Here is a 26,871-nt window from a genome sequence, read left to right as displayed (position 1 = left end):
CCCAATCTTGGGTTCCATTTTCCAATTGGGGAATAATACGAACAACAACAAGTGTTAATCAGGAAGAGGAGTCTAGTTTAGATTCCTTATTTGCTCAATTTACCTTTCCAGAGGCCAGTCAACAGCTCAGCATGAGCTTTGCTCTTTGGCCGCCAGGGGAAAAGCATGTTCGCGAGCCGGGAATGTGCACGTGGGCGTGAGCGTGAGCGTGGGCGTGGCTTCGGCGAACAGCTACAGGGATCCGCTGAGTGGCTGTGTCTCTTCGGGCTGCGCAGGTCGCAGGTCGTGTTGGAGACATGGGTGACAAGTATGCTTCTCTGCGGCGGGCCCAGCTGCACCTGGATTTCATCCACGCCAACTCGTGAGTGACTTGGTAGAGCCCAGATGGGATTTGGGGAATGGTACGCGGTCTGTCTCTTAGCGGAATACCCGATTAGGAAAAAGTGAACTTGGTATCATTGGCTTATGGAAATATTATTTACTTATTTAAAGCTGTTTATACTTTAGAAAGTAAAAACACTAAAAATGATAAAAGTTATATAGGATGGGACGAAAAGTAGGTTTACAGTTGTATGTGACACACCGAGTATATTCTTTTATTATTATTCATTAATTATTGTAGCGACCATATGAAAAATCGTGAACCGACTTTTGGCCCACCTTGCGTATTCTCTGCCAGAGTATAAACCGTTTTGAGCTTTTCCCCCATTAACACCAAGTGGTCGAAAGGCCCTATATTTAGCCCTTAACAAAACTGTCTAATTGTTAAGTAAAAAACAAGGTCGCCAATCTGTAGTGATTTCTCTGCCCAATATACTGACATTTTAAAGATTAAAGTTGCCTCCAGAAAGTAATTTGTATTTATTGATTCCAGCCCCTGTGACCTCCAGACTCTTTTCCAAAAATGCAACCTCTCTGAGGATAGAAGCCTCTCGTTTTAGTTATTACAAGGGCTTTCCTACTTCTCTGTCGGACCCAGATGCCCTTTGGCTGCTGAGTAGGTTTTATTTCAGGTGCTCAGAGTGCAGAGGAAGATGACAGAGGATTTCTGTTTCAGCTGTCATTTCCAACACAGCAAAGCATAGCAGCACGTGCTGTGTAACTCAGTGGTTATGTTGTTTTCTTGGAAATCGTTTACTAATCTGAATTTACAAAAAGTACTGATTAATGTAAGACAGCGATTTCAACTTTTTTCATCTTATGGCATACAAACTAATTACTAAAATTCTGTGACACACCAAAAACTATTAATTTTGCCCATACGACAAAAAAAGTATAATTTTGATTCATTCACACAGGATGGTTATTGTTGTGTTGGCTGTTGTCATTTTTTTTTAATAATTTTATTTTTAATGGGGTGACATCAATAAATTAGGATACATATATTCAAAGATAACAACTCCAGGTTATCTTGTCGTTCACTTATGTTGCATACCCATCACCCAAAGTCAGATTGTCCTCTGTCACCTTCTATCTAGTTTTCTTTGTGACCCTCTCCCTCCCCCTCCCCCCCCCTAACCACCACACTCTTATCAATGTCTCTTAGTTTCACTTTTATGTCCCACCTATGTATGGAATAATGCAGTTCCTGGTTTTTTCTGATTTACTTTTTTTTTTTTTAAATAAATTTTTATTAATGTTAATGGGATGACATTAATAAATCAGGGTACATATATTCAAAGAAAACATGTCTAGGTTATCTTGTCATTAAATTATGTTGCATACCCCTCGCCCAGAGTCAGATTGTCCTCCATCACCCTCTATCTAGTTTTCTCTGTGCCCTTCCCCCTCCCCCTAATTCTCCCCCTCCCTCCCTCCTGCGTCCTCCCTCCCCACACCCCTGGTAACCACCACACTCTTGTCCATGTCTCTTAGTCTTGTTTTTATGTTCCACCAATGTATGGAATCATGTAGTTCTTGGTTTTTTCTGATTTACTTATTTCACTCTGTATAATGTTATCAAGATCCCACCATTTTGCTGTAAATGATCTGATGTCATCATTTCTTATGGCTGAGTAGTATTCCATAGTGTATATGTGCCACATCCTCTTTATCCAGTCTTCTATTGAAGGGCTTTTTGGTTGTTTCCATGTCTTGGCCACTGTGAACAGTGCTGCAATGAACATGGGGCTACATGTGTCTTTACGTATCAATGTTTCTGAGGTTTTGGGGTATATACCCAGTAGAGGGATTGCTGGGTCATAAGGTAGTTCTATTTTCAGTTTTTTGAGGAACCACCATACTTTCCTCCATAATGGTTGTACTACTTTACAGTCCCACCAACAGTGGATGAGAGTTCCCTTTTCTCCACAGCCTCTCCAACATTTGCTATTACCCGTCTTGTTGATAATAGCTAATCTAACAGGGGTGAGGTGGTATCTCATTGTAGTTTTGATTTGCATTTCTCTAATAACTAATGAAGCTGAGCATCTTTTCATGTATCTGTTGGCCATTTGTATTTCTTCCTGGGAGAAGTGTCTGTTCATGTCCTCTTCCCATTTTTTTATTGGATTGTTTGTTTGTTTGTTGTTGAGTTTTATGAGTTCTTTGTAAATTTTGGATAATAGGCCCTTATCTGAGCTGTTGTTTGAAAATATCATTTCCCATTTAGTTGGCTGTCTGTTTATTTTGTTATCAGTTTCTCTTGCTGAGCAAAAACTTCTTAGTCTGATGTAGTCCCATTCATTTATCTTTGCCTTCACTTCTCTTGCCATTGGAGTCAAATTCATAAAATGCTCTTTAAAACCCAGGTCCATGAGTTTAGTACCTATGTCTTCTTCTATGCACTTAATTGTTTCAGGTCTTATGTTTAGATGTTTGATCCATTTTGAGTTAATTTTAGTACAAGGGGACAGACTGTAGTCCACTTTCATTCTTTTGCATGTGGCTTTCCAGTTTTCCCAGCACCATTTATTGAAGAGGCTTTCTTTTCTCCATTGTGTGTTGTTGGCCCCTTTATCAAAAATTATTTGACTATATATGTGGTTTTATTTCTGGACTTTCTATTCTGTTCCATTGGTCTGAGTGTCTATTTTTCTGCCAATACCATGCTGTTTTGATTGTCGTGGCCCTATAATAGAGTTTGAAGTCAGGTATTGTAATACCCCCAGCTTCATTCTTTTTCTTTAGGATTGCTTTGGCTATTCGGGGTTTTTTATAGTTCCATATAAATCTGATGATTTTTTGCTCCATTTCTTTAAAAAATGTCATTGGAATTTTGATGGGAATTGCATTAAATTTGTATATTGCTTTGGGTAATATGGCCATCTTGATTATATTTATTCTTCCTAACCAAGAACAAGGTATATTCTTCCATCTCATTTTATCTTTTTCGATTTCCCTTAACAATGGTTTATAGTTTTCATTATATAAGTCCTTTACATTCTTTGTTATGTTTATTCCTAAGTATTTTATTTTTTTTTGTTGCAATCGTGAAGGGGATTGTTCTTTTGAGTTCGTTCTCAACTGTTTCATTGTTGGCATATAGAAAGGCTATTGACTTCTGTATGTTAATTTTGTATCCTGCGACCTTACTGTATTGGCTTATTGTTTCTAGTAGTCTTTTTGTGTATTCTTTGGGATTTTCGATGTATAGGATCATATCATCTGCACAAAGTGATACCTTTACTTCTTCTTTTCCGATATGGATGCCTTTTATTTCTTTGTCTTGTCTGATTGCTCTGGCTAGAACCTCTAGTACCACATTAAATAAGAGTGGAGAGAGTGGACAACCCTGTCTTGTTCCTGATTTAAGGGGGAAAGCCTTCAGTTTAGTGCCATTTAATATGATGTTAGCTGATGGTTTATCATATATGGCCTTTATCATGTTGAGATATTTTCCTTCTATACCCATTTTGTTGAGAGTCTTAAACATAAAATTGTGTTGTATTTTATCGAAAGCCTTTTCTGCATCTATTGATAAGATCATGTGGTTTTTGTTCTTTGTTTTGTTGATATGGTGTATTACATTAACCGTTTTACGTATGTTGAACCATCCTTGAGATTCTGGGATGAATCCCACTTGATCATGATGTATTATCTTTTTAATATGTTGTTGTATTCGATTTGCTAGTATTCTGTTTAGTATTTTAGCATCTGTATTCATTAGAGATATTGGTCTGTAGTTTTCTTTTTTTGTGCCAGCCTTGCCTGGTTTTGGTATGAGGGTTATGTTGGCCTCATAAAATGTGTTTGGAAGTATTGCTTCTTCTTCAATTTTTTGGAAGACTTTCAGTAGAATAGGAACCAGGTCTTCTTTGAATGTTTGATAAAATTCGCTGGTATAGCCGTCTGGGCCTAGACTTTTATTTTTGGGGAGGTTTAAATGGTTTTTTCTATTTCTTCTCTACTAATAGGCCTGTTTAGGCTTTCTGCTTCTTCTTGACTCAGTCTAGGAAGGTTGTATTGTTCTAGGAATTTATCCATTTCTTCTAGGTTGTTGAATTTAGTGGCATAAAGTTTTTCATAGTATTCTACAATAATTGTTTGTATATCTTTGGTGTCCGTGGTGATTTCTCCTCTTTCATTTTGGATTTTGTTTATATGAGTTCTTTCTCTTTTTTCCTTGGTAAGTCTTGCCAAGGGTTTGTCAATTTTGTTGATCTTTCCAAAGAACCAGCTCCTTGTTCTATTAATTTTTTCTATAGTTTTTCTGTTCTCTATTTCATTTATTTCTGCTCTGATTTTTATTATCTCCTTTCTTCGGCTGGTTTTGAGTTGTCTTTGTTCTTCTTTTTCTAGTTCCTTAAGGTGTGAAGTTAAGTGGTTCACTTGGGCTCTCTCTTGTTTGTTCATATATGCCTGAAGTGATATGAACTTCCCTCTTATCACTGCTTTTGCTGCATCCCATAGATTCTGATATGTCGTATTGTCATTTTAATTAGTCTGTATATAACTTTTGATCTCTGCACTTATTTCTTCTTTGACCCATTCATTTTTTAAAAGTATGTTGTTTAGTTTCCACATTTTTGTGGGATTTTTTTCCTCTTTTTTGCAGTTGAATTCTAGTTTCAAGGCTTTATGATCAGAAAATATGCTTGGTACAACTTCAATTTTTCTGAATTTGCTGATGTTGTTTTTGTGGCCCAACATATGGTCAATTCTTGAGAATGATCCATGTACACTGGAGAAAAATGTATACTCAGTCACTTTGGGATGAAATGTCCTGTAGATGTCTATCATATCCAGGTGCTCTAGTGTTTTGTTTAAGGCCAATATATCTTTGTTGATTCTCTGTTTGGATGACCGATCTAGAGCCGTCAGCGGTGTATTGAGGTCTCCAAGTATGATTGTATTTTTGTCAGTTTTTGTTTTAAGGTCAATAAGTAGCTGTCTTATATATTTTGGTGCTCCTTGGTTTGGTGCATATATATTAAGAATTGTTATGTCTTCTTGATTCAGTGTCCCCTTAACCATTATGAAATGGCCATTTTTGTCTCTGAGTACTTTTGCTGTCTTGTAGTCAGCATTATCAGATATGAGTATTGCTACGCCTGCTTTTTTTTGGATGTTATTGTTTGGAATATTGTTTTCCAGCCTTTCACTTTGAATTTATTTTTATCCTTGTTACTTAGATGAGTTTCCTGTAGGCAGCATACAGTTGGATTTTCTTTTTTAATCCATTCTGCTACTCTGTGCCTTTTTATTGGTGAGTTTAATCCATTTACATTTATTGTAATTATTGGCACTTGTGAGTTCCCTATTGCCATTTTATATCTTGCTTTCTGTTAGTTTTGTGTCTTGTTTGATCCTTCTCTTTCGTTTTTCTATCTTTTGTTTTTATTTGGTTGTATTCCATACATCTTTCCTCTGTTGCTATCTTTTTTATCTCATGTGCTTCTGTGGTGGTTTATTCAATGGTGGTTACCTTTAAGTAATGAAAAGGGTTCCAACCCTGTTCATTGTAGCGCACTATTTTGTGAGTACTTTTGTACTCCATCGTCCTTTGCTACTGTTAATCTCCGTCCTCTCCCCCCCTTTCTTTTTGTTGTTGTCACAGTTTAAATTTGATTTTATTGTGTTCTTCTTGGAGCTTTTACTTGTGGCTTTGTTTTTTTTTTTTTGTTCTTTGTATCTGATTGGAGAACCCCCTTTAGTAATTCCTGGAGTGGGGGTTTTCTGATGATAAATTCCCTCATCTTTTCTGTATCTGTGAATGTTTTTATTTCTCCTTCATACTTGAAGGATAGCTTTGATTGGTATAGTATTCATGGCTGGAAGTTCCTCTCTTTCAGGACTTTAAATATTGGGGTCCACTCTCTTCTAGCTTGTAGAGTTTCTGCTGAGAAATCTGATGATAATCTAATGGGCCTTCCTTTATATGTTGTATTCTTCTTTTCCCTGGCTGCCTTGAGAATTTTTTCTTTGCCGTTGTTTTGTGCCAATTTCATTATGATATGCCTTGGAGTAGGTTTGTTTGGGTTAAGAAAAACTCGGAGTTCTGTTTGCTTCTTGAATTTGAGGCTTTAGTTCTTTCCACAGGCTTGGGAAGTTCTCATCTGTTATTTGTTTGAGTATGTTCTCCATTCCATTTTCTCTCTCTTCTCCCTCCGATATACCTATTATTCTTATGTTATTCTTTTTGATGGAGTCAGATAATTCTTGTAGGGCTATGTCATTTTTTAAAATTTTTGAGTCTCTTTGTTCTTCTCTCTGTTGTGCCTCAAGTTGCTTGTCTTCTGTTTCACTAATCTTCTCTTCTGTCTCGCCTGTTCTATTAGCTAAGCTTGTTACCTCGTTTTTCAGCTCGTGAATTGAGTTTTTCATCTCTGTTTGATTTGTTTTTATAGTTTCAATTTCCTTGGAAATATATTCTTTGTGTTCGTTGAGTTGTTTTCTGAGCTCCCTAAATTGCCTTTCTGTGTTTTCTTGTATATCTCGGAGGTGTTTTAGGATTTCTATCTTAAATTCTCTGTCATTTAGCTCCAAGGTTTCCAATATATTAAATTTTTTCTCCATAGATTTTTCCTCATCTAGCTGTGTTACCTCTCTTTCTTTTGTATTCATGATATTTGATTTTCTCTTCCTTAATGGCATCTCAGGGTGGTTTTGTTGATAGTATTAATGAGATTTAATAAAGAATAAAAAGTTAAAAAAATAAAAAATCGAAGAGTTGTTTTTTTTAAAGACAATAATAATGAAATAAAGAAAAATAAAATAAAAATTAAAAAAAAAGGATTATTCCCCCCCTCCTTTTTTTCTCTCCTCTCCTCTCCCCTCTTTCTTGAGAAAATCTTGTAGTACACTGTGAATTATATTGTACTAAATAGAACAAACAATGCCTGTAATGTAGGGCCTGAATTGGGGAGAATTAATGAAGGGGCAAAAAAAAAAAAAAAAGAAAAAAAAGAAAAAAAAGGGCGTATGGACCCACAAAAAGCAAATAAGAAAAAAAATTGGGTCAAGAATAAAATGATTTGCTTTTAGGTGTTGGTTGACTAAGAGTTATGATGAAAGGAATAAGAGGGAAACAGGAAAATGGGGGGACAAATTAAAAAATTACTATTGTATTTAGTGGAACAAGAACTAGATAAAATGGAGAGCCAGGGATGGGAGCACTGCTATTGTGTTAAAAAGGTGAAGCAACCCCCCCCCCCAAAATGCCACAAATATAAGTTTGAGTCCCAGATAAGATATTGTTCGTTATTGAGGTTTGAACGAGAGGAGACGTAAAGGAGAAAGGAAGAAACTAATACAGAGGGAGAAAAGAAAGAGAGAGAGAGAGAAAAAAGAGGGAACCACTAAAAGAAGAAAAAATAAAAAAGAGGGGAGAGAGAGAGAGAGAGAGTTAAGGGTTTTGGAGTGCAACCCTCATAGAGAGAAAGGAAGAGGAAAGAAAAGATAATGGGAGATGTAACACTTATGGGTAGTGTAGTTCAAGGAGAGGAAAGAGTAAGACCGGCAGAGAGTTAAATGACCAAATTGGAGGAGGAATAAAAAATATCAAGAATGAAGATAAGAGAAACAAATGAACAAATATAATAAAATGGGATAGGCTATAAAGTCTGCGTATTATTCTTGATTTTGAGAGGTTATCTTCTTGCTTTTTCTTTTCTCTCCCTCTTCCTGGTCGGTGACTCTGTACCTCGGGTTCTGCCCCTTTGGCATGCTCAAGTACAAGTTTGCAGTTGATAAGTCTCTATGGCGATGTCGTGTATTGTGCTTCAGTCTCGTTGGCAGTCGAGGCTCATTAGCATTTATAGGCTCCGATAGTGAGAGAGTCCATGTTCCTGGAGCCTTTCTCCTAGTCTTTCCTTCCTCAATTAGTAGCCTGATAATCCAGCTATGGGGTTGCTGCTGCCTCTGCCTGGATAGTAAGAGGCTCAAAGAGCTGGCAACTCCCCACTCTATTCCCACTCAGCACAGGGCTCTGGGTAAGGCTCAGTCAGTCAGAGCTGCTAGCATAATCAGGCGGGGCTTCCACCCACTCAAAGACCTCTGGCTCTGCCACTCTGTGGGATAACACAGGCGTGCACTGCCGAGGCACTCGGAGGAATCTCTCGCCCACTATCTGCACATGCAGATCAGGATATCAGGCCAGCAGTCTCACACTCTGAGTGAAACCCCCACCCGCACAGAAAAGTTCCACCATTGGAATTAGTTCTCGCTCCCTCTCCGTGCATGGCTTTCCCAGGGCGCTGGGGTGGCCCGGAGATTCCGCTTTCAGCCTACACAGAGGCCTCTGACTCTGCCCTCTGTGGGACAACCCGGGCGCCCACTCCCGGTGCTTTGGAAGGAATCTCTCACCCACTATCTGCGCACGCTGACCACGAGATCGGGGAAAATGGCTGCCCCGCTTGTCTTTCTTTGTTTGGGTTTGGCGCGAGTGTTAGCTTGTATTGCCCGGGTTGCCACAGGAACAGTTTTTCCTCGGCTTGGATCTCTGTGCCACAGCCTGGTTTGGCCGTTTGTGCCGCGGCCTGGATCTATTCACCCCCTTTGCCCGCCTCAGTTTCTATATTCTCAGTTCCCAGTGAAAGCTGCCCTGTTTAGGTTAGTGAGGAAGGCGGAGCATTTCTTACTCCCTATTTCCTTCAGGGTTTGATTATATATTTAGCCAATTTTTTGCTCGACCATACCTTCGAGTGTATTGCAAAACATCTGGAGGCTCCAAGGATAGGTTTTTCTGTTTCTGGTTAAAGATCTTGTTGAGTTTTGGGGGAGATTTATCGGTATTGCTTCCTACCGCGCCATTACTCTGACGTTGTGTGTTGTCATTTTTTTATTTGACGGTCTAAGGCAGGGATTGGGAACCTATGGCTTGCGAGCCAGACATGGCTCTTTTGATAGCTGCATCTGGCTCGCAGACAAATTTTTAATAAAAAAAATAATAATGTTAAAAATATAAAACATTCTCATGTATTACAATGCTTTCATTTCCTACCGCTCATCTTCATGGTTGCGGGTGGCTGGAGACAATCACAGCTGTCCTCCGGGACAACACCAAATTTTTATTGGATAATGTGTAACGTACACGGGTAGTTGTATGGCTCTCATGGAATTACATTTTAAAATATGTGGTGTTCATGGCTCTTTCAGCCAAAAAGGTTTCCGACCCCTGGTCTAAGGGAAAGAGGTCAGTGCCACTGACTAAATAGGTATTGCACATTTTAAAAATTCTTGTGGCACCCCAGTGTGCCTGCCACGGTAAACCGGTTGAAACTGCTGATATAAGGGATATGCCAGACTTGAAATGACAGAAAAGAGTAAAGAAACCCAGGGAAATCCAGCTCTGCTGCATGGGGCAGTGCAATTTTTACAGAATAGAGAGTAAAACAGGCAATATTCAGCAAATATTTAGTTTTTGCTTTTTTATCATGGAGAATAATTTCAAGTTGGAAGGGATGTGGACAGATGATTAAAAGTTAACAAAGGTAGAAGATAAATAGCAATTCTGAGTTGAGTTTTAGAAAAAGTATAAGCTGAGTACTGGAAGGACTGGGAATTTCATCTCAGGAAGGTTCCTCGGCCTGTTTTGTGTAGTTTCTGCAGGTGTTGCTTCCCGTTCTCCTCTTCCCCACAACTGCCCCGTTACCAGCTGTGGTCTGGTAAATGAAGTGCAATCCTCTTCCCCACAACTGCCCCGTTACCAGCTGTGGTCTGGTAAATGAAGAGCAAGAGTGACAACCGCAGGAAGCAGCAGGAACAGATCACAAATTGGCATCTTCTCAGTTCCCCTAGGTAGATTTTGTTTTGAGACTTCCCTCAGTAAAAGCAGGAGTGAGTTGGTATTTCTGCCTTGCTTCCCCTCTCACCTCCCCACTTCCCCCATTCATCCCTTTCTCTCCATCTCCACTACCATTGACTGGTCCACACCCCTGCCATCTTCCTTCTCATAGCCTCTAAACGGGGTTTATTGCTTCCTGTTCTTGCTCCTCTGTAGTCCATTTTCCTGAAAGCTGTCAGTGTGAGCTTTTAAAGACAGTAAAAGTAAGTGAACCCTATATATAATTATATGCCCCATTTTTTAAATAAAAGTAAAAAATACGTTAAAATTTATTACTAAAATTGACTGCAAATTTAAAATGTAGCCTAACCAGATGGTGGCACAGTGGACAGAGTGTCAACTTGGGGTGCTGAAGACCCAGGTTCAAAACCCTGAGGTCACTGGCTTGAGTGTGGGCTCATTCAGCTTGAGCAGGGCTTTGCCAGTTTGCGGGTGGGGTCATTGACATGATCCCATGGTTGCTGGCTTAATCCCAAAGGTTGCTGGCTTGAAGCCCAATGTTGCTGGCTTAAGCAAGGGGTCAGTGGCTCAGTGGAGCCCTGAGTCAAGGCATGTATGAGAAGCAATCAGTGAACAACTAAATTGAGACAACTTTGAGTTGATGCTTTTCATCTCTCCCCTCTTCTCTCCCTCCCCCCTCTCTTGCTCTCACTCTTTTGCTAAAAATAAAAAGTAAATAAGGTATGTCACTATTTTTTTTTAAGATTTTTGTTTCTTGGCCCTGGCTGGTTGGCTCAGCAGTAGAGCATTGGCCTGGCATGTGAAAGTCCTAGGTTCAGTTCCCGGTCAGGGCACACATGGGAAGTGACCATCTGTTTCTATACGCCTCCCCTTCCCCTTCTCTTTCTCTTTTCCCTTACTGCAGCCATGGCTTGAATGGTTTGAGCAAGTTTGCCCTGGGTGCTGAGGATGGCTCTATGGCCTTGCCTCAGGCACTAAAATAGCTCAGTTGCCCAGCAACAGAGCAGCAGCCCCAGAAGGGCAGAGCATCATTCAATAGGGGGCTTGCTGTGTGTCCTATTCAGAGCACATGTGGGAGACTGTCTTAATGCTTCCCTGATTCTCAATAAAAAAGAAAAAAATAAATAAATATTTTATTTTTTTATTTTATTGTTGAGGGGGTGGGCATTGAGAAGTATCAACTCATAGTTGCTTCAGTTTAGTTGTTTACTGCTTGCTTGTTGTCATATGTGCCTTGACGCAGCAAGTCCAGAGTTTGGAACTGGTGATCTCAGTATTCCAAGCCGATGCTATATATTCACTGTGCCACCACAGGCCAGGCGGTATGTCAGTAGTCTTAAAACACAACAGTGGTGGCCCTGGTCGGTTGGCTCCGTGGTAGAATGTCAGTACAGCGTGTGGATGTCTTGGGTTCGATTACCAGTTGGGGCACACAGGAGAAGCGCCCATCTGCTTCTCCACCCTTCTCCCTCTCCTTTCTCTCTGTCTCTCTCTTCTCCTCCCGCAGCCAACGCTCCATTGGAACAAAGCTGGCCTGGGCGCTAAGGATGGCTCCATGGCCTCACCTCAAGTGCTAGAATGGCTCCGTTGCAATGGAGCAATGCCCAAGATGGGCAGAGCATTGCCCCCTAGTGGGCATGCTGGGTGGATCCCAGTCGGGCTCATGTGGGAGTTTGTTTCTCTGCCTCCCCGCTTCTCACTTCAGGAAGAAAACAAACACAACAGTGCTTTCCAAGTGCATATAAACTGAATACAAGCTTTTAACCATGACCCGTGCATCCTGCATCTCAGCATGATCTCCCATTTCACCGTACTCAGAGCAGAGGGGCCTCCCTGACTCTTTTCTGCTTCAAGATCTTTTCATCTCCTGCTCTTGGTGGAGGGTTTCCACTTTGGCTCTGCAAAGGACCGGATTCTCCTACTCCTTCAGGGCTCTGTTTACCTGCTTTCTATGAAGAGGGCCTCTCACTGACCACCACGTCCTCTCCTCACCAGTTCCTCTTCCCCATCTTCCTTCTTTCATAGCAGCTAATCACAATGTCGTGTCCTCCTGATGTTTTTGTTTACTTGTGTATTTTCCATATCCCTGACTAGCTGGAGCTCCCAAAGAGTAAGCACCCTGTCCCTCAGCATTCCAGGTTGCCAGTCTATCCACTGCACCACCACAGGCCAGGCTGCTTTTAGATTTTTATATACTAGCATTATTTTGAGTGAAGGATACCTTTTTGCAATAGTATTTAGTAGTTTCTTTAATTTTTACTTATTTTATTTTTGTGACAGAAACAGAGAGACAAAGAGAGGGACGGATAGGGACAGACAGGAATGGAGAGAGATGAAAAGCATCAATTTTTCGTTGCAGCACCTTAGTTGTTCGTTGATTGCTTTCTCATATGTGCCTTGACCAGGGGGCTACAGCAGAGTGAGTGACCCCTTGCTCAAGCCAGCGACCTTAGGCTCAAACTAGTAAGCCTTGCTCAAACCAGATGAGCCCACGCTCAGACGGTGACCTTGGGTTTCGAACCTGGGTCTTCCGCATCTCAGTCTGATGCTCTGTCCACTGTACCACTGCCTGGTCAGGCTGTTTTTAGTAGTTTTTTAAAAAAATTACAAACTTGAAAGCTGACGAGTCAAGAGAGCCCTCATTATCAGTATATGTTTAAAGTTTAAAAATAAAAAAAATTTGACTATATGTATATATATTTTAAAAAATAGATTTTCAGCTAATATATTGTCCTGTGGCCCGAGGTGTTTGGAGTCTCTGAGACATGGCAGATGATCCTTCCTCCTGTATACACGAGCAGGTCTTTTTGATAAAGGGTGACTATTGCTTTTGCTCCCTGTTTACTAAATATAAAAAGAAAATTGCATACTGAATCTTCCCTTCATTCTGTGACAAGGTCACTGATTGAAATATCCACATCAGGAAATGAAAAGCTAGTGTGAGACCCTGAAGGCAGCCTGATCTCACCCACAGACGAATAGTCCGCCTTTGAAGTATGAACAGTGATGGCCAGCTCTCTGGTCTGTTCTGTTACCCGGGACCTAGCACAAGGGGTATAAGACAGAGTGATTGCACGTAATTCATGAGGTTATACAAGGAGCAAGCTTTTCAGAGGTGAAAACATTCTATAGAAAAATACAGATTAATGGGGCAAACTGGTGTCCTTCCAGTGCCTGTGAGTGCGTATAGAGTCTGAGGGCCTTTTAGTGAGCCGGGATTTTGATCCTAGATTTTTCAGAAATAATTTGGCCTTAAAATAACAATTTTTTTTTAAGGTGAGAGGAGGGGAGGTAGTGAGGCAGACACCCACACGTGCCCTGACTGAGATCCAACCTGGGAACCCCATCTGGGGGCCAGTGCTTGAGTACTGACACGTTCCAGCTGAGCCATCCTCAGCGCCTGGGGCCATGCCGGAACCAGTGGAGCCCCTGGCTGTGAGAGGGGAAGAGGGTAGAGAAGGGGGTAGGGGAGAGGAGCAGATGGTCATTTCTCCTGTGTGCCCTGACTGGGAATCAAACCCCACACGTTCACATGCTGGGCGGACACTCTATCCTCTGAGCCATGGGCCGGGGCCCAAAATACAATTTCAATGAATAAAAATGGTTGGAAAACTTGAACAGATGCTTACAAAGCAACTTAAAATGTCAACATTTGCTCTAAGAGCAGTAAAGCCCATGAAGTGTTCGTTTCATTAGGAGCGGACAAGGCATTTTGGCGATCGTGTTCTCAGCCCTGGCTTTGAGTTGAAGTGCATCTGCGTCAGAATCTGGACGGTGCTGAGAAAGTTGTTTCTGGAATAGTAACTCCTTAATTGATTATCTGTCTAGACCCGGAGAACATTAGTCTGCAACTTTCTTTAACCTTTTACACTGATTCCAGAGTTAGTTTAACTCTTGGTTTTCCCTCTATTTCTCATCAGCACCACGCACAGTTTCCTCTTTGGAGCACTGGCTGAATTGCTGGACAACGCAAGGTAAGACTCGTGCGTCTGTGAACAAAGGTTATTGTGGGAAGCTTACAACCCAGGTCATGTCTTGTTATATTTCAAGTTGAAAAGATGTCATTTCATTTTCTCCACCTGCAATATTTTTTGAATTGATTTGCTATAAAAACAAAGTATTATAGGAAAACAAAGAGGTGTAAGGAGGAATTATTTTATCTTTATTCAGCTTGTATTTATAATCAAACTTGAAGCACAGATAAATTGGATGTTTGTTTCTGTGTTAGGAACGGTGTAACAGCAGATAGTCATTTGGATGTGCTGGAATTATATATCAGTGTATACTGTGTCATGAGAATTTAGATTTGGGTTTGGGCATTTATTGAAGTCTGCATCAAAGTGAAGTGCGTAGTTAAGGAGAAAATAGCTATGTGTTGTTGATCTCAGACCCTGTTCTAAGCATCTTATTGATGGGTATTAGCTCATTCACCTTTACAAGACTTTGAGACGGCTGTAATTTTTTTTTTTTTTTGTGATAGAGACAGAGACAGAGAGAGGGACAGATAGGGACAGACAGACAGGAAGGGAGAGAGATAAGAAACATCAGTTCTTTGTTACAGCACCTTAGTTGTTCATTGATTTCTTTCTCATATGTGCCTTGACCAGGGGCTACAGCAGAGTGAGTGACCCCTTGTTTAAGCCAGCAACCTGAGGCTTAAGCCAGCAGCCTTTGGGCTCAAGCCAGAGACCGGGGGGTCATGTCTATGATCCCATGCTCAAGTCAGTGACCCGGAGCTCAAACTGGTGAGCTTGCACTTAAACTGGATGAGCCCATGCTCAAGCTGGAGACCTCGGGTTTCAAACCTGAGTTCTCCGCATCCCAGTCCGATGCTCTATCCATCGCCTGGTCAGGCAAGGCGGTTGTAATTATCCCAGTTCTACCGATGTGGGAGTTGATGCAAAAAGAGGTTAGATGACCTCATCTGGGGCATACAATTCATATTTGGTAGAGCTAGAATTCAGACTTAGTCTCTCTAGCTACAGAATCCCCTTCCCCATTTTACTGTGTTTGGCAAAGGCACTGATAGTTAAAGTAACCTCTTTAACAATTTAAGGCCCACTTAAGGGTATTTGTAGTGTTTTGTGAGGGAGTCAGTTTTTCAGCTAATCAAATTTGGCAGTTTGTTTTATATTTGTATTTTTCAATAGCAATAGTTTACCTACTTTTTCTGCAGAAACCATTCTATGCAGGAAGCAGTAGGCATTTATTAGATCAGGGGTCTCACTAGAGAGACCTAAATCCCCTGCCACGGTTGATAAATGGATTTCAGCTGTTTGCATTTGTCCCCCATTTTTGGCCTAAGAAGGAAGGTGACTGAGTGTTAACCAAATACATAGTCAGTTAACCAGATACCCAGAACTTCCTGCATAGCAATGCCCAGTACAAAATAAAGTCACTAGCCCCTCCTATATGAACTTCTCTCTCTGTAGAAATAACGGAATCACAGTTATCACAGAAAAGGAGGGGAGGAGAGAAAAAGAATAAAGTTGTTGGTTAAGAGAGCCCTGAACTCAACTTAGAAGGAAGAGGCAGGGATGGGGCCAATACTCATGAATGATCATGGTTAGTCTCTCTGCAGGAGTTCAGGGTTGCTACTGTTTGCTTCTGCCTACGGTTCTGAAGCAAGACTCCTTTTGTATCCATTAGTCCTTCCTCCTCCTGAATGTCCATTTCCAGCAACTTGGAATCTGTAACTCTGAAAGAACAAATCTCAACCATCCCATTTATTATTCTTAAAAGAACACATTTGTTTATCTTGCTGTCTTCACCTCTGAAGTTGTTTCACTCATTCATTCAACAACGGAGGGCAGGTTAAGTCAGAATGTAGAAGAAATAGAACAATGGGAACAGTTTATGTAGCAGAGGCTGATTGAGTGCTTGGCAAAGAAAGGTTGACTTTGGACTCATGGGAGTGAGAGAAATGCAATCAATAAAGCAATTCTTGTAGCAACAGTTGTAAACTGGCAGCCCCTGACCAAGTCCAGCCCATCTTGTTTGTTTGGTACTTAGTGAAAGTTCACACAGTGTTTATAAAGAAAAGGACGAAAAGAAGGAATTGTTTGTAAAGTTTAAGAAATAGGAGGTGCCATATAAAAAAAATCTGGATCCCTGCTATTTTTGGTCTTTGTTTGTTTTCAAGATTAGAAGTAGCAACCTTGAGAACACATTTGTCAAAGGGATCAGGTGCTAACAAGGTACTCTCTCCGGACCAGCCTGTGCCTTCAGCTCTGCCATTCCTAATGGCTCTACAGCCATCCTGAACTCGCCAGTTCCTCTGTCTTCCGTGGACACTTCAGTGCCACCACTGCTTACATCAGGCATGGCCAGCATACAGCCCGTGGGCCACATCTGGCCCGCATAATGAGTTTATGTGGCCCGCGATTAAATTTTTAATATTATCCACACAATGCACTGTGGAAATTAAATAAGTGGTACTTTTAAATTGTTATACATAAACTACGGTATCTTTAGTAATCATCAGCTCAACTTATATTTGTGAACAAACTTTTTCTTTAATGAATCTAAATAAAAATACAACAAGATTAAGATTGAATGATTTACATTTGGAGGCTGTGTTAAGAATAGCTACTAAAAGTATAGAGCCAGATATTAAAAAAATAATAGGCGATGCAAAGCGCCTCAACACGTCACTTTAGTTTTTTTGTTAATTTATTGTACTAAATTACTCACATTTATTCATAAACAAATTATGTAATAAAATTTTGTTTACTTAAACGAATTGTTTTTGTATTTAACATTTTTAAATTTTAATATTTTGTCTGGCCCGTGAAAAACGTTTTCTTTCTAATCTGGCCGGGGGGGGCAAAAACTGTTGGGCCCGCCTGGCTTAGATGCTAGTATGTGACATCAGATGGAGCTGTTTAACAGACTTACTTATTCAGGATGCTCAAGTGGTCTCATAAGGAACGTCTTCATATAGTCCTCGTGCTATTCTGAAAAATTATCTTATATAATTTTAATCAAGATTTTGATGATTTTATGTAGTTGTCAAAATTAGAACTGGAAGATATGAAAGGAATGCTGTGAAAATAAAAGAAAATATGTGGCAGTGCAGGAAGGCGTGGTCAGGAGCCTCTGCCAAATACAACAGCTGTGCAGAGAGAAATTTACCTGGGCTAAATGACAAAGCCTGTTATAATGTGTCTCAATATGGTGTGAAGGTGAATTATTGTCCGATTCCATAGACTCATGGAATTTATGTACAAGGAGACAGTTTATTTGAAAACTTTTACTTTAATAGAGTGGCATTTATTGAGCACTTATTGTGTACGTGGTACTTTGTATAATGTATAATTATATAATGAAAATAATCCTATCTACATTTTATGTGTTTGTGGATACTTTATTTGTTGCTCACCTGACACATAAAAAATGCTCAAGAAAAGGTAGTGGTAACACCAGAATTCCTATATAGGAGGAGCTACGGAGAAGCAATTGGTTAGAGCAGTGGTTCTCAAACTTTTTGAAGTCGGGGCAAATTTAAAATCCTACAAATAATTGTAGGTGCACTGTATACAAATTTCTGAGAAATATGTTATAGTAATTAAGTCAAATATTAAAGAAAAAAAAGTCAAAGCATGCTTTTATGGTTAATTAAATGAAATAAATATGACAAAATTAAATTTATTCTGACATTAAAAAACATTTTTATGTTACATGTTTTGAGTTATGATTTTTAGAATTCATAAAAAAGAGGTGTTAAATAAAAACTGACAAAGTTATCGTTATATATATAGATACATTCTTAGTAAGATTAATAAATTTGGCACGTCCTGGAATGAATGTGTTAAGTGTTTTCATTCTTGTGTATATGAGAAACATGAGTCTGATGTGTCCTAGAGATTTCTTCAATATTTGGGCCTATATTTGAAAGCCAAACTCTCATTCCTCATCAATACTGTAAGGTCAGTGGATAATGGGGGATGATCACGTGGGGAACCCAGACCCGAGAACTTTGGCTAGGACCGCCCACAACCAAGCACGCCAAAAGAAACTTCCCCGGAACCCTTTGGAAAACAGCGACCATCTGCCAGCCAGTGAGATTTCACCACGTCATATTAGCTCAACCAACCTAGGGACCCTTTAAATATCTCCCACGTGGGTCACCACTTGCGACTTCCCTGGCCTCCATCTTTCCTCGGAGCCAGGGAACCTTGCCGGGCGGGATGCGCTGTACTAAATAAAACCTTTTGTTATTCCACACTTTGTGGCTCTGGCCCCTTCCTTCCTTCTCGGCGGGGAAAAATACCTTACAAACACACTGAAGAATTCCTCTCTTTTTACTCTTAATTGTGTTGAGTGCAGAAAACCCCCACCATATATATCATCTTAACTTTACACCAAACAAAGGATAGAAGAAACTTGCCTCCAGTCTTTCTGGGGAACCTGGGAGGTAATGTAAACAATCCAGCACCACAGCTTAACAGCCTTTTGCAACCTAATCAGGCAAGTGAGGTGAGGGGTTGGGCAGACTGTCATCTTACAGCCAATTCCCCACACCTCTGTCCCCCAAAAATCTAAACTCCGAAAACCCTGTTGATTTTTTGGTCCCCAATTGTCACATATTTCTCTGGAATACCATAAGGCGCACCTGGAAATCATCTAGGGTATAACAGTGTGCCCTGGTGCACACTTTGAGAACCACTGGGTTAGAGGAAGAAGTTGAAGGTATAACTTTGAAACTGATCCTAGAACAAGTATAATGTACATATTCAGACTAATATGGGGTTGGTTTGATGGAAATTTGTGAGAGGCTCAGATTTTCCCATCAGACTCTGATTGATTATTATTCTGATCTTCCTTTCATAACTTCTCCTACATCTAAGACCTTATTTCTCATATCTTTCTTCTTTCTTACACACCCTTGATGTTGAAGCCAGGATCTTCTGGCTCTTTCTACTTTCCTTTTAAAATTTTACTTTAAAAATACACAAATAATATCTGTGTATTGTGTAAAATTAAGAAAACAAAAGAAAAATTTACCCAACAATCTTATCAGAGTGGGGGTCAGTCCATAGAAGGCCAGATAGGAAATATTTTCACCTTCATGGGCCATATATTCTCTGTTGAAAGTACTCAACTCTGCCATTGTAGTGTGAAGGCAGCCGTAGACACTATGTAAATGAATGGGTGTGATTGTGTTTCAATAAAACTTTGTGAATAAAAACAGTTAGTAGACCAGATTTGGCCCATGGGCTATATAATTTTTCCAACCTCTGACCTAGAGAAAACCACTGTTGACAATTTGGTTTCTTTTTTATTACAGTAATGCTCATATGATCTAGTCTTATAAATGTGTGTGTACAGTGCATTATTGTTTAGGATTTGCTTTTTCTTGTAATTTTTTTTATTCAGTGGTAGAAGGGGAGGCAGAGACAGACTCCTTCATGTGCCCTGACTGGGATCCACCTGGCAAGCCCACTATGGGGCGATGCTCTGCCCATCTGGGTCATTGCTCCATTGCTCAGCAACCAAGCTCTTCTTAGCACCTGAATCTGAAGCCATGGTGCCATCTTCAGCACCAGGGGCCAACTCACTCCAATTGAGCCATGGTTGCAGGAGGGAAAGAGAGAGAGAGAAGCGAGAGGAGAAGAGTTAGAGAAGCAGATGGGTGCTTTCCCTGTGTCCCCTGACCAGGAATTGAACCTGGGACATTCACATGCTGGGCCGACACTCTACCACTGAGCAAACTGGCAGGGCCATCATTTTTCTTTTAAAACTAATATATATCATATAAATCTTTCTCTGAGTTCTGGATTATTCTCCAAGCTGATTTTTATTTGTTGAGCTTTTTGTGAAACTAGCATAATTTCATCTTTTATATTAAATTTCTGAGTGTCAGGCTTTGTAACATTCTCAAAATTATGAGTGATCATAGGTCTTAGTAAGTAAGTGCAGAGTAAAATATTGTAGTAATTAAGTTGTTCCAGAAGCAATTTAAGTTGGATTTCTTTATTGTTTATAGGCTATTATAATGGGTTATAGATAGACAAGCAATTCAGATTAATGTAATTTTTAAAAACAGTTTTACATTAAAATAATGATCTTTTTTACATTGTTTTCAGAGATGCAGGTGCTGGAAGACTCGATGTGTTTTCAGGTGAGCAGATTTGCTTTCTTCTTCTTTTCTTCTAATGGAAAAGCCTGTAGCTATTTTGGTTTTATTTATTTCATGAGATCCAACCACATTCTATAGACTTTTAAAGTAATCTAAGTGCCTGTGACTACAGTGGCCCTATGGAGAGCCAGGCTGAGAAAACTACATTGCGAGAGTGACAGTATTCACTTGTTAGAGGACCCGTTTACAAAAGTAGGTCTTTCAGAGTGATTTGGAATAATCAATTTGTCTGTCACAAGAAAAGTTTTATATTAAAAACATGTTAACAAGTTTTTATAATTACAAATTCATCACTGTCAATGACCACTCTTTTAAAATGCATAAGTGAATGTGCATTATGAATGTTTGAGTGCTATGAAATTTACACCAAATATTTGGTGTAAATAGTTAATATTCATTAACTTCATTTTTGGTCACCAATGTTTATTGCACTTATTAGTTTATTTCATTAGAATAATGCAAATGAAATTAGGTTTGGTGATCAGTCCTGCAGTTAATACTACCTAGAGAAACGCCTGTGGTGTTAAAACTGGTCCCTACCACTAATTTTGTCAGATCGCCTTAAATATTGGCTATATGGTCCATGATCTAAATCTGTATCTATATTTTAAAAGCAACTCAGTTCAATTCAATTTTCTAAGTGGTTTTTTTTTTTTGATTTTTTTTTTTTTTTGTATTTTTCTGAAGCTGGAAACGGGGAGAGACAGTCAGACAGACTCCCGCATGCGCCCGACTGGGATCCACCCGGCACGCCCACCAGGGGCATCGCTCTGCCGCGACCAGAGCCACTCTAGCGCCTGGGGCAGAGGCCAAGGAGCCATCCCCAGCGCCCGGGCCATCTTTGCTCCAATGGAGCCTTGGCTGCGGGAGGGGAAGAGAGAGACAGAGAGGAAGGAGGGGGGGCGTGGAGAAGCAAATGGGCGCTTCTCCTATGTGCCCTGGCCGGGAATCGAACCCGGGTCCCCCGCACTCCAGGCCGACGCTCTACCGCTGAGCCAACTGGCCAGGGCCCAATTTTCTAAGTGTTTAAGATCCTATGCAGGTGGGTGTTTATGGTTCATAAGAGAGAGATTTATACATCTTGAAAGATCTGCTGAAACATTATACATGATAGTATTGTTTCCTTTTTACTCTCGGAGTTCTGAAAAGTGAGAAGTAAAACAAGAATTAACCTTTATTACTGGTGAGTGGTAGGTTGGGTATGGAGCTTAGTGTGAGAGAGCCAGCAGACTTAATGATCACACCCCAGGACCAAGCACTTGCCCCGCCTTCCCCTTGGAGCTGGTCAGCCCTGAGGAGAGGGGTGAGGAACCATGCTATCTGCAGGCAGCTCATTCCCAAGGGGGAACGTGAGAGATCTGAACGGAGCCTCCACAAATTACAGGTCAGATGGGCGAGCTCTCTGCTGCAGGAGAAAAGTGAGTCAGGGGACAGAAAAGGGCCTCTCTACTAGTCCCGATTGAACTCCATCTCACATAGAGGGAAACAGCAGTAGTGGAGAAGTCACCTTATCCTGTATATCCAATTATATAAAGTAAAATAGAATAAGTGTTTCTATAGAGAGTAAAATAAAATCTCTTGCCTCTTGGAGAGGCTCAGAGTCTGGGGAGAACACAGAGGAAGAATGCCTCATGTAAAAGAGCTAGGACTTGAAATAGGAATGAGGAATGTGACTTTTGTCAAGTAGTGTAGGAAGAAAAGAATATTCCTGTCTGAGAACTTAATATGAGGAAAAGAATAGAGGTGGACTAGTTTACAGAGGTGGACTCACTTATTCAATAACAATTTATTGAGAGCTTATTACGAACAAACCAAGTAATTAATTATTCTAGGTGCTGGGGATAGAGCATTGAGCAAAATATTTGATAAGTGTATGCACTCATGGAACATCGCTTCTAATGGTAAGAGACAATAAGGAAATGATCAAAGACATAGAACACCAGGCAGTGATCAGTGCTGAAAGCAAGGAATAGTACAGGCAAGATGTATACTATCATATTTTTCGTGGAATGATAAGGGAAATCAGCTAAATGGGTGATTGACCTGCGAAGACCTGAATGTTGTGAGAGAGCGAGCCATGTAGACACTTAGGGAACAAGCATTCAGGGAACAGTGACTTGGTTAGGTTACCTAGAGCTGAATGTTCAAGCCAAATGGATGAGCACTTTGAATACCACATTAAGGTTGTTATTTTTTTTCCTTCTGTAATCAGTGGACCATTCATTGATTAACTTTGAGCCGGCAAATTAGAAATGTTCTCTTTTGCTTTTTTAAAGATATAGGGCAGTCTGTAGAAATGCAAAAGAGATAGCAGGGAGGTGGGGCAATGGGATCGAGGAAAGATTTCAGGAGAGTTTGAACTAGGGCAGTGGCCCTAGAAGTGGAGAAAGGGGGAAGAAATTAAGCTGGGCTTCATTCAGAGGATACATGTTATTGATGGAGGGTTGGGAGGAATTACCTGGAATCACAAAGGACAACAAATGTACTCACAGTTCATACATTATGTTCTTTGGTGTTTGTGGCAGGACGCCAAGCAGGGCATACGAGTATTTATGTCACTTTCTCTAGCACTTGTCATGGTCCTAGCAAATGAAAAGGAATCTTTGTGATTGCATTCAGAGTGGCACTTCTTTCTCTAGGTTATATGTATTTTGTGAAAAACTGAACTTGTGGGTTTTGGTTTTAAACTACATAGTCATGTTGTCAAGTTTGTTTTTTATTAAATACTCAATATTTTATTTATTTTTCTTTTTTGCTCACCGCCTTCCATGCTCCTCTCCCCTGAAAGTCTTCAGCCTGCTTTCTGTCTGTGAGTCTGTCTCTGTTTTCCCAGTTAGTTCAGTCTGTTCAGCTTATTAGCACCATCATATGGTACTTGTCTTTCTCTGCCTGACTTATTTCACTTGGCATAGTGCCCTCCAGGTCTAACCATGCTGTAGGAAAGGGTCAGATTTCCTTCTTTTTTACGGCTGAGTAGTATCCAGTTGTATAAGTGTACCACAGCTTGTAATGTATTTTATTGAAGCAAAACATGATACAGCATTAAACGTAGCAAATTATTTTTCCAAACCAACAAACCAGGGCCTGAGGCTGTGCAACAATAGATAGAAAATTGGTATGGGGATGCCTAGTTAATCTAGGTATTGGGCTGACTTTCAAATTATGTACTGAGGCCCCTGAGTTACTCTCCAGTCTTAGGTTTTCTTCAAGTATTTTGGGAGCTATAAAATTCAAATTAAATATATATATTTTTTAGCCATGGCTGTTTTATCTGTCTGTGTTTATTAGTTGTAGTAAACATGCTATGCACTCAATACATTGTTTTAGTGCTTACCAAGTGTCAGGCACTGGGCCAAGTGCTGAGTATACACTGTGCCTGCTTCTGAAGGATGGGAATCCAGTCTAGGGACCCATGGAATACATGGTATGTATCTACACTTTATGGGTAGAGGGTCCATAGCTCCATGAGCAACTGTGTTCCAAATGTAAGAACCACTAGTCTGAAAGAGAAATAGATATGTGAATAGGTATTTGAAAGTGCTGTGAAAGATGGGAAAAAGAAATCATTCATTATGGGCACCTGGTGAAGTGCAAGGAAGAAATCTTTCCTGGAAGAAATCTTCAATGGATTAAAGAGCTAAATAGGACTTGGACTGGTGAACCAAAGATGAGAAGGACTCAGGAATGGTGTGTGCAATGGCTCGAATCCGTAGAGAACCTAGAACACTGATGGAGATGCAAAAATGTTTGAGATAGTCCAAAATTTAGTTCAAGGAATTATTTGTGTGGAAGTAGAAGATTGTAGTACGGGTGGTGGAGGGAGTGACGAGATGAGAGTATGAGTTAGAGGTCTTGAGAGATACAGAACAAGTAGGACATAGATAACCTTTCTTTCCCAATACTTGTATTTTGCTTATATAATTGGGGGGCTGACAAGTCTGAAGTCCCTAGGGCCGCTGGCGGGCTGGATATCCAGATATCACTGTTTGGGGTTCTAAATCTCTAGGGCCTTCCGGCAGCCTGGAAATTCATGTAGGGTTTCTGTGTTGTAGTCTTGAGGCAGAAAATTGTTGCTTCTTTGCAAAACTTCAGTCTATGGTTTTAAGACCTTCAGTTGATTGGATGAGGCTGACCCATAATATTGTGGATGATCTACTTTACTTAAAGTCAACTGATGGTAAATGTTAATTACATCCACAAATGTTCTCATAACAACATTTAGACTAGTTTGACCAAACAATGGACACCATAGCTTAGCCAGGTTGACACATAAAATTAACCAGAGAGGTAGGAGGGCCGGGTTATAAATATAAAGGTAAGCAAAATTTGTTAAGGTAAGTAGTGCGAAGCTATGCAAGGGTCATATGCTGGCTGCAGGTGTCTGCATGTTGTGATTTTAGTGGGAGTGGAGTTAGGCAGACGTTGCTGTAATCCAGAGGAAAGCTGATGGTTTCCTGAACTAAAACAGTATAGTGAGGATGGAGGAAGGGGTCAAATTTGAGTAACGTTAAGGAGGTGGAATTGAGAGAACCTGTCTGTAAATTGGGTAAGGAGATGGCAAACTTGCCCATCCAGAGATTTTGACTTGAGCGGCTGAATTTTCATGAAGGGCGATGCCATCTATTGAATAGGAAACACCGGAAGAAGAAGTAAATCTGAGGACAGAGAAGTTACTGTGGTTTATTTTAGACATGCATACTAACAGGCAATAGATCTCTTATCTGAAATACATAGTTTTAAGGAATGAAATATGGCCAAGCTTCAGGGTGGCTAGTAGTGGAATATTAAAATTTAAGACTGTGGTTGTCTGCAGACCTCACTGTGATTTATTGAAAAAACAAGTACAGTGGTATCTTGAGATACGAGTTTAATTCATTCTATAACTGAGCTTGTAAGTCAGTCAGCTCGTATATCAAACACATTTCTCCCATTTAAAATAACTGAAATAGATTTAATCAGTTCCAGCCCTGTGAAACATCCCCAAACCATCCTAAATGATGAAAAAAGACATGTTTTTAATTAAGAAACATACATGTATACTTTACCAATGCATAACAAAATATGTGAAATTAAAAAAGGTGTCATTTAGTACTGTATTCTTACCTTGAAGACAGACGAGTGCAGCTAACAGAGGTGAATGACGGAGGAGGAGGGAGGGAGGAAGGGATGCAGGCACTGTAGACACATAAACTAAGTTGCACTTTCTTAACACTAAATGTAAACTAAAACTGCATTTTCTTTACTTTAAACAAAACTAAAACTGCACTTTCTTTACTTAAAATGAAACCACAAAAACTTAATTGTAAAAAAATGCACTTTCTTAACTTTAAACTTAACCTAAGCTGAACATTATGTATTTTTCATTTAATCATCACTTATTTTTGCCTTTTTGGCTGCACTTTCAGCACTTTGACTTGCAGGACTTTTAAATCAAAATCTATCCAAAGAGGTTTGCTTTTGCCTGCCTTTTAAAATGTTATAGAAATTTGACAAACAAGTGTCATTAAAATTGCTGAAGCATGACCATTTGAAACTTTTCTGGGTGTTTCTTTTCAATGAATCTTGAAAGCTTTTCCTACATTACCAGCATGTCTTTAATTTCACTTGTAGAAATCACTTCCTCTGACTACCTCCTCCTCACTACTAATCTCTTGCAGAAGCTCCATATGTTGCATCATCTGTAGCTCCTTCAACTCCTCAGTTGAGAGTTCCTCTTCATGTTCCTTGACAAGCTTGTTTATGTCACCCTCATCTACTTCCAGACCCATTAACTTTCCGAGGGACACAATCTCCTCCAATGCTTCTACCTCGGTCTTGGTTTCTGGTTTGAATCCTTCGAATTCCCTGTCTGCAACATCAGACCATAACTTTTTCCATGCCGAGTTCAAGATTCTTCTCATAACCTCTTGCCATGCCAAGTCAAGAATGCATAAACATATCACGATGTTGTAATAATCTTTCCAAAACTCTCGAAGGGTTAGATTTGTATTCTCAGTCACCTCAAAGCAGTGGCGGAACAAGTGCTTTGTATAAAGCTTTTTAAAGTTGGAAATGACCTGCTGATCCATAGGTTACAAGATTGAAGTCATGTTGGGTGGGAGGTAGAGGACTTTCATGAATTTGAACTCATCGAGAATGTCATCTTCAAGACCAGGTGCGTGGGCTGGAGCATTATCAAGGATTAGTAATACTTTCATCAGGAGTTTATTTTCTTGAAGATATTTCTTCACTGCAGGACCAAAGATGAGATTTACCCATTCAATAAAAAACTGCTGCATAACCCATGCCCTAGCATTGGTGCACCACATAACCTGCAGTTTTTCTTTAAGAATGTTGTGAGTCTTAAAGGCTTGAGGATTTTTGGAATGATACACTATCAGTGGTTTTACTTTACAGTCACTGCTAGCATTTGCACACAATGCAAGGGTCTTTATGGCCTGGCAGCTTCTTCTCCTCTGGGGCACTTTTTTCCAAAACAATCCTGTTTCATCACAGTTGAACACTTGTTGGGGGATGTAGCCTTCCTTTGTGATAAGTGCGGCAA

General features: G+C 40.1%; 1 protein-coding gene across 1 annotated transcript in view; it reads left to right on the top strand.

Moving 5' to 3' along the window:
* Nucleotides 1–275: 275 nt before the first annotated feature.
* Nucleotides 276–26,871, top strand: part of MORC1 (MORC family CW-type zinc finger 1) — a 201,465-nt gene continuing 174,869 nt past the window's right edge. The window contains exons 1-3 of the mRNA XM_066347035.1: nt 276–361; nt 14,107–14,160; nt 20,275–20,309. Of these exons, the coding sequence (XP_066203132.1) occupies nt 297–361; nt 14,107–14,160; nt 20,275–20,309 (154 nt within the window). The 5' untranslated portion in view covers nt 276–296. The remainder of the gene's footprint in view (nt 362–14,106; nt 14,161–20,274; nt 20,310–26,871) is intronic.

The sequence above is a fragment of the Saccopteryx leptura genome, chromosome 8 (genome assembly GCF_036850995.1).
Source record: "Saccopteryx leptura isolate mSacLep1 chromosome 8, mSacLep1_pri_phased_curated, whole genome shotgun sequence".
Classification (NCBI taxonomy): domain Eukaryota; kingdom Metazoa; phylum Chordata; class Mammalia; order Chiroptera; family Emballonuridae; genus Saccopteryx; species Saccopteryx leptura.
The sequence above is the reverse complement of the archived record's forward strand: the minus strand, read 5'-3'. Positions and strand labels throughout refer to the sequence as shown.